This window comes from Enhydra lutris, unplaced genomic scaffold (assembly GCF_002288905.1).
Source record: "Enhydra lutris kenyoni isolate GAN:26980312 unplaced genomic scaffold, ASM228890v2 scaffoldscaffold28, whole genome shotgun sequence".
NCBI lineage: Eukaryota > Metazoa > Chordata > Mammalia > Carnivora > Mustelidae > Enhydra > Enhydra lutris.
Window position 1 is genome coordinate 18,408,134 of NW_019154112.1, and position 13,246 is coordinate 18,421,379.

At 35.1% G+C, this 13,246-nt stretch overlaps 1 protein-coding gene across 1 annotated transcript in view; it reads left to right on the forward strand.

Moving 5' to 3' along the window:
• The window catches only part of LOC111152333 (KH RNA binding domain containing, signal transduction associated 2), a 574,955-nt gene that overhangs the window by 86,516 nt on the left and 475,193 nt on the right, over positions 1 to 13,246 (forward strand). The window contains exon 2 of the mRNA XM_022510830.1: positions 8,613 to 8,740. Coding sequence (XP_022366538.1) covers positions 8,613 to 8,740 — 128 coding nt within the window. The remainder of the gene's footprint in view (positions 1 to 8,612; positions 8,741 to 13,246) is intronic.

The following is a 13,246-nucleotide window of genomic DNA, read 5'->3' on the forward strand; positions in this document are numbered from 1 at the left end:
GTCTTCTTGCTTTCTGTGTGTGTGTTTTTTTAAAGATTTTATTTATTTATTGGATAGAGACAGAGATCACAAGCAGGCAGAGAGACAGGCAGATAGGGGGAAGTAGGCTCCCCGCTGAGCAGAGAGCCTGATTGGGGCGGGGGGTGGGGGGGGTGGGGGGTGGTCTTGATCTCAGGACACTGAGATCATGACCTGAGTTGATGGCAGAGGCTTAACCCACTGAGCCACCCAGGCACCGTGTTTGTTCTTTTAAGCCTGAGTTTTAACCACTGTCTGAAACTAATTTTGTAGCAATTACTTCTAGTCCGTTAAATTTTGCATTATTGTTTATACCTGTCAGCCTCAAAATCAATCTCTCTCTCCTTCTCTTTTCCACCCCTTTTCCCTCTACCTCTCTTCTTCTTTCTGCCTGCCTATCCCTCTCCCTCGGATCAGAACATTGAGCTAGTCACAGCCCTCCATTCATGTGACATTATCATATAGTTCTTTTATGAAACAGTTTCTTGAATTGTAGTTTTTAGTGTTTCTTCAGTTTTATTGCTTTAGTTTTCAACTTCTCAGAGCTCCAGGTATATACACCTTGGTCATTACCTGTCTTTTACATCTTTCATTTTCTCTCACATCTTTTTAACTTTCTGATTTGATAGTGGTGCTTAATTTTTTCCTCTGATTTTATTTCTCTTCTTTTGTCCATTTAGTCTTTTTTTTATTTCTAGTTTATTTTTCACTTATGAATTAAACTCTTTCTCATTCATTCCTGAGCTTTGATAGCTCTTTTTACATGTTCCTCTAATTTATTGGTTCTTACATAACACATTTCTATTTCTGATACATACCCCTCTTTTATTACTTTTGTACATCCCATATCTTCCCCTCATTTAATATATATTTTCTGCTTTGTTATGTTTCTCTCCTGCTTTCACTTTCTGTCAATATATTATTTAGTTCATTTTCCTTTTTTGTTTTTTTGTGTAATATACTTGTATGAGGTTCAACACAAACTGTTTCTCTTTTTAATGTTTAAATGAGAAAGTTTTGCCTGTGTTTTTAGGAGGTTTCTCTTGGAATAGACTCTTCAGCTGGGGTGTCGTCCTTGCCTTACACTCCTTGAGGACTTTGCTTGAAGCAGTTTTTCCCTCTCAGGAAGGGACTTACTCTTAAAGAAAGACATTTTTGTTTTTTGAGATCCTGAAGTGCTTGTGCTACTATAGTACTGCCAGCTTTTTCCTCAAGCATTGTATAGTCTCCATTGTTTAGGTTTTCCTCATGAGTTATATGGTCTCCATTGTTTACTTCACAATCACTCATCATTTGGAGCTTGTGTGGTCTTGTCCCAGTTTTTTGTTTTTCTTTCTTTCTTTTCAGATCACAGAAAATTCTACATTACAGGTCATCTCTTCTTTTGAGGATAAGTACTTTCTTGAAATTTCTGTGTTCCAGGACTCTTGGAGCCATCTAAATTTTAATTTTTTTCACACTCTACCTTATACAGGACCTAGTAGAGTTCCTACTATTTTCAGTGTTTTCAGAATCCCACTTTTTGATAGGGTTCTTATAGATCGTCTGGATTATGGGGATGTTTTCAGAGTTTAAGGTTTTTTTCCCCCTTTTTTTATCCTAGGCATTTGTCTTGTTTCTATAGGAGAATTAGGTGAGGTTAAAAATCTAAGCCATTGGGGGTGCCTAGGTGGCTTAGTTCGTTGAGCATCCAACTTTTGATTTCAGCTCAGTTCATCTTCTCAGGGTTGTGAGATTTAGCCTTTCATGGGGCTCGGCACTCTGTGGGGATATCTGCTTGAGAGTCTCTTTCTCCCTCTTCCTCTTTCCTACCCATGCACTGTCTCACTCTCTCTTAAAAAAAAAAGAAATGAATAAATATTTAAAAAAATATAGGAGCAGTTGGGTGGCTCAGTTGGTTAAATATCTACATTTAGCTCAGGTCATGATCTTGGGGTCCTGGAATCAAGCCCTGCGTTGGGCTCCCTGCTCAGTGGGAAGCCTGCTTCTCTTTCTCTCTCTGCCTCTTCCCCTGCATGTACACTTTTACTCTCTCTCTCAGTCAAATAAAATAAAATAAAATAAAATAAAATAAAAAATCTAAGTCATTGGAGGGAAATGGAAGTCATAGAAATACATCTTTTCTGTTTGTGGGAATGTTCCTACCATATTTTATGGAACAAAACAGTAGGGTTTGGTCAAATTAAGTATGTGCATAATTTAGGAACCAAAATTCCACTTATACACATATTACAAAGAAATTCTTACACACTTCTTTCATTCCAAGTTGAGCCCAGTGTAGGAAAAAGATCACATTGATTTACAGCTAACTTTTAACCCAAAAACAGAGAATATATACCCATTCCTGGTAATGTTTATAAGTCCTGACCAAAAATTTACCTACTAAGAATTCCTTCATTGAAATCTAAAATATAGGGGTGCCTGGGTGGCTCAGTGGTTAAAGCCTCTGCCTTCGGCTCAGGTCATGATCCCAGGATCCTGGGATAGAGTCCCACATCTGGCTCTCTGCTCATCAGGGAGCCTGCTTCCTCTTCTCTCTCTGCCTGACTCTCTGCCTGCTTGTGATCTGTCTGTCAAATAAATAAATAAAATCTTAAAAAAATAAGAAAAGAAATCTAAAATATAGAAGTAATACTAACAATGCAATTTTAAAAAAAGAAAGAAATTAGGGATGCCTGGGTGGCTCAGTAAATTAAGCATTTGCCTTTGGCTTAGATCATAATCCCAGGGTCCTGGGATCGAGTCCCACATTGGGCTCCTTGCTCAGCACAGAGCCTGCTTCTCCCTTTGCTTCTGCCACTCCCCTTGCTTGTGCTCTCTGTCTCTCTCTCTCTGCCAAATAATAAAGTATTTTAAAAAAAGAAATTAATATCAAAGTAAGACTGGCTCTGCCATTTGAACATTTTTCTTATTTTATTTCTTTTCAGTGTTCCAGAATTCACTGTTTATGCACCACACCCAGTGCTTCATGTAATACGTGCTCTCCATAATACCCACCACCAGGCTCACCCAGCCTCCCACCTCCCTCCCCTCCAAAACCCTCAGTTTGATCCTCAGAGTCCACAGTCTGTCATGGTGTGCATCTGGACATTTTTAAAAGTGATATTAAACACTAAACAACATTTTGAGAGTAACAAAATGAAATTGCCAAAATTCTGCAAAGATATTATAATTGAAAAACAGCTAATCAGAATAGACAGGTATAGCTGAAGAAGTTTTCTAAAGAAAATTCATAGCATTAAATACATCAATCAATAAAAATATAAAAAATGAATTAATATGCAAATTTAAAAGTTTTATAAAATAAAATAAACCAAGAAGAAGCAATTAAGAAATTATATGCCCAAGGAAAATGAGGGAAAAGTGAAACAAAGCAGAACTAAAAATTCCCTTCAAAATATCTTCTTACCTGAAATCTACAAAAATCACTAACCAATATGAAGGAAGATACAAATAAGAAGAAGGAATCCTGTGTTTGTGAATTGGAAGACTTAATATTGATAAGATGTCCATAATACCCTAAGAAACCTACAGATTCAGTGCAATCCCATCTCAATTATTTATTTATTTATTTTTTTGCAGAAATAGAAAAAAATTCTAAAACATGTATGGGATTTCAAGAGACTCCAAATAGCCAAAATAATTTTGAAAGCAAAAGATAAATTTCAAGTGTCACACATCCTGTTTTCAAAATATGAGACATGTAAAAAAATTTGTATATTATATGTAATACATTACACACACACACACACACACACACACACACACACACACCACATCTTTATTCATCAGTCCGTGGACATTTGGGCTGTTTTCATAATTTAGCTATTGTAAGTAATGATGCTGTAAATATCAGGGTGCATGTATCCCTTCAAAATAGTATTTTTGTATTCTTTGGGTAAATACCTAGTAGTGCAACTGCTGGATTATAGGGTACTTCTGTTTTCAACCTTTTGTGGAACCTCCATACAGTTTTCCAGAGTGGTTGCACCAGTTTGTATCCCCACCAACAGTGTAAGGGAGGGGGGGAAGAGAGAGAGAGAGTCAAATCAAGAAACAGACTCTTAACCATAGAGAATAAACTGATGGGTATCAGAGGGGATGTGGGTTCAGGCATGGGTTAATTAGGTGATGAGGATTAAGGAGTGTGCTTCTGATGAGCACTGGATATTGTATGGAAGTATTGAATCACTATATTGACACCTGAAAATAATATTGCACTGTACGTTAAATAACTGGAATTGAAATAAAAACTTAAAAAAAAAAACCCCAAAACTGAAACAATATATATGTATGTATGTATGTGTGTGTGTGTGTGTGTGTGTGTGTGTGTGTATTATATGATGTAACACTAATGATGACCGTGTGATACTGACATAAAGACAGAAATGTAGACCATTGGAACAAAATATAGGGCCCAGAAATAAACCCTTGTGTATATGGTCTAATGTTCTTCAACAAGGGTGCCAAGAACATAAAATGAGGGAAGGACAGTCTTTTCAACAAATAGTGTTGGGAAAACTGGATCTCCACATGCAAAAGAATCAAGTTGGAGTCTTGTCTTAACACCATACATAGAACCTAACCCAAAATGGATTAAAGACCTAAAAGTAAGACCTAAAACTATAAAACTCCTAGAAGAAAACATAGGGGGAAAGCTTTAGGACATTAGATTTGTCAGTGATTTCTTGGATATAGCTGTTATCAAAAGAACAGAAAATATCAAGTATTGGCAAGAATGCAGAGAAATTGGAACTCTTGTGCACTTTTGTTCTGAATATAAAATGGTGCAATCATGGAAAATAGTATGGCGGTTTCTCAAAACATTAAAATGGGATTGCTATGTGATCCAACAGTCCCACTTCTGCTTATATATCCAAAATAATTCAAAGAAAGAGCTCAGAGAGATACTTCCATGCCCATGTTCATCAAAGCATTATACACAGTAGCTAAAAAGAGGGAGCATCTCAGATGTCTATTGATGGGTGAATGGATAAAGAAAATGTACTATATATCTACAATGGAATGTTATACAGACTTTAAGAAGGAGGAAATCCTGACACATGCTACAACATGGATAAACCTTGAGGATATTATGCTAATTGAAATAAGTCAGTCGTTAAAGAGCAAATACTGTGCTATTCTACTCATATGAAGTATCTAATGTGGTCAAGCATAGAAACAGATAGTGAAAAGCTGGTTTCTAAGGCCTGTGGGAAGGGTATGGAAAAGGAGAGTTCAATGAGTCTAGAATTTCAGTTTTGTTGTTTTTTTTTAAAAGATTTTATTTATTTATTTGACAGACAGAGATCACAAGTAGGCAGAGAGGCAGGCAGAGAGAGAGGAGGAAGCAGGCTCCCCGCTGAGCAGAGAGCCCGACGTGGGGCTCGATCCCAGGACCCTGGGATCACGACCCAAGCCAAAGGCAGAGGCCTTAACCCACTGAGCCACCCAAGCGCCCCTAGAATTTCAGTTTTGCAAGATGAAAACATTCCAAAGATATGTTGCATAACAACATAATAAACTTATCACTATTAAACTGTACTCCTAAAATGATTAAAATGGTAAGTCCTGTTATGTGTTTTTTATTACAAAAAAAAAATATTTTCTCACTATAGCTTCTAGATGACTAAAATGCTAGTGGATGCAAGGTGAATACACCCATGACCAAAAGTTAACTCTGTTGTAATGTCATACTTTCAGTACTATGGAGAGAGCCACTAAAAATAAGACAATGAATGCTTTAAAAAAATTCTTGAACGAATATGGACATTAACAGATAAAACATGAAAGGAGGACAGAAAATACTAAAATCTGTGTAGTTTGACATTTGACATAAGCTTACCCTAATGTAGAATATGTTTTCTCAATAATATGAAGCTAAATTTAAAGAGAGACCGTATAAACAAGTATAAAACAATTGTTCAACTCCTCTGCACAAAACTGTTTAGTTATTGCTAGATGATAATGGGTGCCTTTAAATTTTTATGGATACCTGTATTGTCTAAACGTCCCACAAAAAATGTGCATTAATGATGAAATAAAGAATTATTTTAAGCTAAAATTTAGAAAAGAAAGGTGTTGTATACATTGTTTTCTCTGGTTTTAAAATCAGGCAAATTTGACTTATACTATTCTGTGACTATGCATTTGACAAATACAATTACTGAGCTATTAATCATGTAGATATGTCAAGAAAGACAAGATAACTCCCTGAAAGTATCAGAAGGGCAAAAGATGTATCAACATTTCTAAAAGGAAAGTGTAGAAATGAGCAGAAAAAACATCAAAATGGTATTTTATTCAGCACCATTTCTTGATGGAAAATTTATTGGAATTAATTACTGATTGATAAAATTACAAACATCTGAAAATGCCAAGGGTAGTAGTTTTGTAGAGAACAAACAATGACAAACAAATTCAGTTTATTTTATGGCAGAGTGACAAGGGGAAACCATACATTTAGTAGAGTGGGGATTGAGTTGGTTTCCTCCATGTGTCTCACATTATAATCGCCTCAGCAAAACTAGGAAGTATAGCATGAGATAGGATCATGTACCCAGAGGGCAGTGATCAGAAGTTCACTATCAGTATCAGAAGACAGAATGAATATTCTTTCTTTGCAGTTGTCAGAGTTCTGTGTGTAATTATTATATAAGGGATTGAAAAGCTTGAATAGAGAATGCTGCTTGTTTGAAAAAGACAGTCAGTTAAAGTGGCTTGTTAACAATCTGGAATGGAAAAGAAAGAATCTGATGCCTTTGTTCTTAGTAGAAATTATAGACATACTGCATATAGCTTCTTTTCAAGCAGAACAGTTTATTTTAAGATAATTGTCTTTAGTGAAATTACAGCATATACCTGAAAAAAGTGATTGTAAATGACTTTGTGCAAACAATGCAGTGTAGCATTCATTCCGCCAATCTGAGGAAGCAATGTAATCTTACTTCAAAAAGATTTTTAACAATTCCACGTGAGCCAAATAAATAGTATGCTAAAAGATTTCCATCCGGAATATTATAGGGATTTTATGTAAGGTATGTGAAATCATTTTGGAAAAGATGCTAATTACAAATAAAATAGCAAAGAACAAAGCTGTTAGATGCAATACAGAATTCCTCTTACCTCCAGAAGTAGTCAGATCTATAAAAAATAATTGTTCAAAATGCAATATAAATTAGCATGAATTGAGAATTTCCATACTTAATGGGTATCATCACCTTTCCTTTACTCCAAAATTACAGAAACAGAATGCTCTTGCCCTATATCTAATAAAACTAAAAAAAAAAGCAAAAAAACCCCTGTCTTAATAGCTTTATTTATTCTTTATCCCCACACATAAATATGCATGTGTATGTTTATATATATATATATGTGTGTGTATTCATTTTCTAATTTTTCATTTTTCGCATCAGAATATAGGTTCCATGAAAACAGAGACTTTTTTGTTTTCTATTTTGTCTGTGGTACCCACAGTAGAGGTTTAAGAATCTTTGTGGCATAAACTAATTTTAAAAAGAGAGAGTAGATAAATATTGTACATTTGCTCAAAAAATATCCATTTTGGGAATAGTCTCATAAGGCAACAGTAGTGATTCATTTTAAACATATGGACAGATAATTTCATAATGATGAACATGAATGATAGCATTTACAGATTTAATCCTTTAAATGACTTTGCTGTGACCCGCTTTTTAATTGCCTTTAAGTTTTGTTAGAATATAAAATAACATGCTATTTATCTTTACTATCCAATTTGATAATGGATGATTACTATTTTCCAATTTGTTTTTGTAGGAATAACCCAGAGTAAAAATGAAACATGTAACCTTAAAATATATTTTGTTCTATTTATTGTCCCTAGGAAAGTTATGTTCATTTAGATATTTTTTGTTAAAGGGCATATATTTTTCCTTGTGTTTTGTTTGAAGATGCTAAAAATTAACTTCTTCATGGAAGACAGTCGCATCTTCAGTGGTAACTTTTTAGTTTGAGTTGACAGAGGACTTTGTTTTTAAAGAATTTTTTTATTTATTTGACAGAGAGAGACACAGCTAGAGAAGGAACACAGCTGAGGAAGTGGGAAAGGGAGAAGCAGTCCCCAACCCCCCACCACAACACACTGCGGAACAGGGAGCCCGATGTGGGGCTTGATCCCAGGACCCTGGGGTCATGACCTGAGCTGTAGGCAGACACCCAATGACTGAGTGACCCAGGCGATCCCCGCTTTTTTTAAGATTATATTTATTTACCTGTCAGAAAGTGCACAAGCAGGGGGAGTGGCAGGCAGAGGGAGAAGGGGCAGAGGAGAAGCAGGCTCCCTGCTGAGCAAGGAGCTGGATGTGGGACCAGATCCCAGGACACTGGGATCCTGACCTGAGCCAAAGGCAGACACTTAAGGACTGAGCCACCCAGGTGTCCCAACAGAGGTCATCTTAATGTATGGTAGCAGCATGTCCATAGCTGTTAACAGATGTTTCAAGTCTATCAAGAGTCTTCAAAGTCTCTTTTTAAGAAGGCAAGTAATAAGAATACTCATATTTATGATGACTTCTCCTTTTGCTTACTGTTTTTTCTTGTGTTTTTTTTTTCAGAAATTGAAAAATTTCAAGGTTCTGATGGAAAAAAGGAAGATGAAGAAAAGAAATATCTTGATGTCATCAGCAACAAAAACATAAAGCTCTCAGAAAGAGTATTGATTCCTGTCAAGCAATATCCAAAGGTACTGCAATATATGCTCTGTTCTCATGGAATTAAGAAAAAAAATGATAAACATATGACCTGATGTTTTATTCATTGTCTTTCATGAAGTAAATATTTAAAATTTCATTATATTAATATACACAAATATATGATACTGATACAGAGGAAAGAGAAGTCTTTGAAAGTACACCGATATGAACTGTTTTCACCTAAAGACCGCAGCACTTTTATTCCATGAATATGGGAAGCATAAATAGATATTTAATTATTATTTAACATGTAAATTGTTCAACAGTTTGTCCAAATATACATACTCACTTGATTATGTTTTGGTTCATGTTACAATATATATTCCTACTATAAAAAAGAATAGAAGTAATGATACCAAATATACAGCATTAGCCAATCCACAGGAAATTATTATAACCAGGAAAGTAATCTAGTCTGTATTAGATCCTTAGATTATAACCTCTAGTCTTCTGTAGTCCAGGTTCATTTATAAAAATAATTATTATACTGTTCTCTTGAGAGTACTTTTTCACTAGGCATTTGCTTTTCCTACAAGATTTCTATCACCAGAATCAAGACATAGCATTCAGTGGCAAGGTTTCATCACTTATACTCACAGATTCCAATGGGTAAACAGAGTTCCTTTTTTAAATAAATTAAGTATGCTAACAATGGAAACTCAGATTTAAGCTGGTAATTTACTTTCTGAAGAATGAATTTGAAACAAGGACCATGTAATTATCCTAATAATAAAAATTACAGAAATAAATGCTGTAGTTTACCAATTGTCTTCTAATATGATAAAATTTTAGTAAACATTATTAAGTAGAATGTTGTGTTTATAATTATTTCAAATAGGAATAAATTGTTACAGCCCACCAAACCATAAAATTTAACTTTCAGATGAGGTTTTTGGGCATGCAACTGTTTCATTTTTTGTGGGTTTTTTTTTTTTTTTAAGCTAGATTTACTCTATTGCAAGAAAGGTGCATTCAGTAGATTTATATTTTACAATTAAATTTTTTAATTTATTTCATAAACATGTGTTTATGAATATTAAATTAGGTAAACATGTGTTTATGAATATTAAATTAGGTAAAATGTACATGAAAATGTTTACTTAGTAATGAAATGTGGGAGAAATGCGGGTATGAAGAAAAATGTCTTTTTAAATGAATTTGATTAATCCATTATGAAGTACAAGATTCTCTCTCTAAGTCACCTATTTAAATATTTATATAGCTTGATACTGTTTCTCAGAAGAACACTTGTCTATTCTCTGGATATGGGAAAACCAATGACAGACTCAGTATCTCTTTCTCAATAAAATGCAGCTCTGTATCTCTGACCAACTCAGGTTGGCCAGGTGTGAAAGGCATTTCAAGTCCTGGTGGCTCTTCAAGTGACAGCATGAGTGATTTTATAGTGAAGATTGCCGTAGTCTGTATTTGATGCGTAATGATGAATATTGAAACAAGAACACTGTATAGTGTCTAATTTTTGTGTGAGATTTAATTTCACAATTTATGGGAAGGTGATCAAATAACAAAACTGCCTATTTGTATTAAAACAGACCATATCTCACTAGCAAGTTATTGTACCTGCTTGAATATTTAGAATCGCAGAATGTTTAAGCTGGGACTAATTTTCGAAATCACAGAATATATAAAACTTTTATTTTCCAAATGAGGTAACTGGGAAATCAAGAATTACTCAAAGACATCTTCATTGCAGATGGAGATAGCGAGGTTGCTGTTATTGTAGATTCTTCACTTTTTAGGGACCCATTACGTTTTAAAACTTGAACGGTAATGCTGACATTTTTTATTACTTATTCATGTAAAATATGGAAGAATGTGAGGAATGAGAGTTCCTAATGATTAGGACTTTTATGGAATATTATCAAGTAACAATTTATGCCTTAGAAAATTTGCCATTTTTAATTGATGAAAAGAATGCTAAATCACTTTAAATTATTTCTAAAGGGATGTGCATTTCATACATCCAGTTATCATAGTGAGAGAAATCTTAGAGCCCTTTTACAGAAAAAGGTACTGAGAAACAGAACGGAACAGAATCATCTATCAAGCTGACCTACATTTGTTTTCGTTTGCTTTTAGAGTATAGCAAATTAAAACCAACATTCTGAAAACCGTATTTTATTTCAAAACTGGTGATTCCCTCCTGCTGAGTAATTATTGCCCACCTCTCACAAAAATAGTGGTGGGGTTAAGATTACAGTCACTGTGTTTGAGCCGTACTGGATGGACTTTTGGGAGCTGTAAAGTATGTGGTGTGGTGTGATGCTGTGAACTGTTGAGCAGAGCACAACAGTATTTATGGATTTAAAGTTTAATCTTTTATAATAAAAAGTGATTTATCCCTCAGGGGGGTACACTGGAGAAAGACCCACTTTTCACAACTTCTCTCAGAGCCCTCTCTCCCCTTGATGCCTGCTGTCTGTTTGATCTGGTAATTAGTGTGGGAATGACACAGTCCCCTCCAACAAAGGGCAATAAATAACTATGGGACTTCTTGAGGAAATGACCTTATCCTGACTTTACTACATGACCTTTTTGGATAGATTGGACTTCAGTTAGTCTCCAATATCAAGTTAATTTGCTGACTTAATTGAGTAACACAAGGAATTGAAAGACATTTAAGATTTTGAATTACAGAAAATATAAAAACACTGTCAAACACTTTAAGAATGATTTATCTAGCTCTGCTGCTTTACGTTTAATCACTCAATTTGGGGAAAAATATGTCATATCAAATTATTATAATAAACAGCTTTTCTTATTTGTTTTTAATATTTTTGTTTGCAACAGGATTAGTCAAGAAATAGACTATACACATCTATTGTTTACATTCGCAGATGTTTCAGAATCGGTGCAATTATTTCTTGATAGTCAAGTCTCCAAGGAGACAACATGTGGCAGTATGTCCCTCTGTAATCCTAAGAGACTCACACAGACGATCCTGGAGAGATTTAGGCAGAAAACTCACCGTCGTTAATGTGAATTCTTTCTCCCTAAATCCATACATACTATATTTCATAGTCTAATACACACTTATTTTTTTAAAATTTTACCATTTCCAACTGGTATGCATATTAGAATAATTTTACAGTCCCTGTCGGGCAAGCAGTGGTCATAACTCATAACAAGTTGTCTATAAACTCGGTCCAAGTAAGCTTGGCCATGCCTTCTTGCATCCAGTTGTTTATTGTATTGGAAAAACGCAGATTGAGTTTCATCACTATTTAAAATGTCTCCAAAGATTGCGTTACGATTTAGTGTTGACATGCAGAGCTATATGACATATCCAAGAAAAGAATAGAACTGTAGCTAGGGTAAAAATTTGGTATGAAGACAATATTTATCCTTGGAAGTAAGAAAAATAACATGATTTCATGGTCCTCCACCAACAAGTGCCTTATAGGACCTAAGAAACAAAGATACATGTAAGTGGCTAAGGCTGTATTCTCTTTTATTACTGCTAGACATGCAAAAGGACAGCGTCTCACAAGCGTGGGCCATGAGTGGATGGGATATGCTGGTTGCTTGCAACTATACCTATTTGGCCACCTGGGCAATCGAACCTCTCAACGCCTTTTAAAAATATCTTTTGATGTTGCCTTCAGAATCCTCTGAAATGCATCAGACCTTTCCTTCAATTAATTTTGCCTTGAGGCCCACTTTTTATTTCCCAACTTGAGTTGCTGCCAACTTTTTAAAGCAGTAGATCGCCAGGAGTGTAAATCGGCCCCAAATTTGGCCCTTTTAAGATCAAACGCAGCTACATTACCGAGTGCTGCTTTTCAAATCAATTCCTTATGTAGATTAATGCAGAAAATTAAAGTTCCAAAAGATGTTCAAAAGCACCACACTTGCCCTATATTTTGGTTACCCTGCTCAGTCCCAGAGAGAGGGGCTGCCTTTGTGCCTGGCTGGAACCAGTCTCTGAAACCTGGCATGTCTTCTCACAGAGCTTGTTTCTTTCTTTGTGCTCCAAAAGATGAAACCCAAATCCCAATTCTTGATGAGTGTTTTTTCTAACTTAATAAGTAATTATCAGATAACTTTAAGAAGAGGTAACCCAGTGTTACTAGCTGTGGAAACTATGACTGAATATCAAAGCCAATATCACCTCCTACATTCTGGGAAACACCTCTCTATTTTTCTAAGCAATGTGGTTTTCCAAAAGCCACTCCGTAGCTTACATCTTAAACCTGTTTTATCTTTACTAGACAGACTATTGCATCGCATTGCTTTTTTACTTTTCTAAAGGAAATGGAAGAGAGGATTTGATTCGGGCTTCGTGATTTCAATTTCATTCATATCAGTTGCCTAGTCTCTCACCTGTGAATGTAAATCTCAATTGGAAAATAACATGACACTCAGATTCACATTTTCTATGAAAAAGAAAAACGTTCCAAAATGCTATGGACTGCATTCTCTCTAGTAGAATGGCACCTGAAATAACTCTGTTTTTTGCAAAATTTAGAAATTTG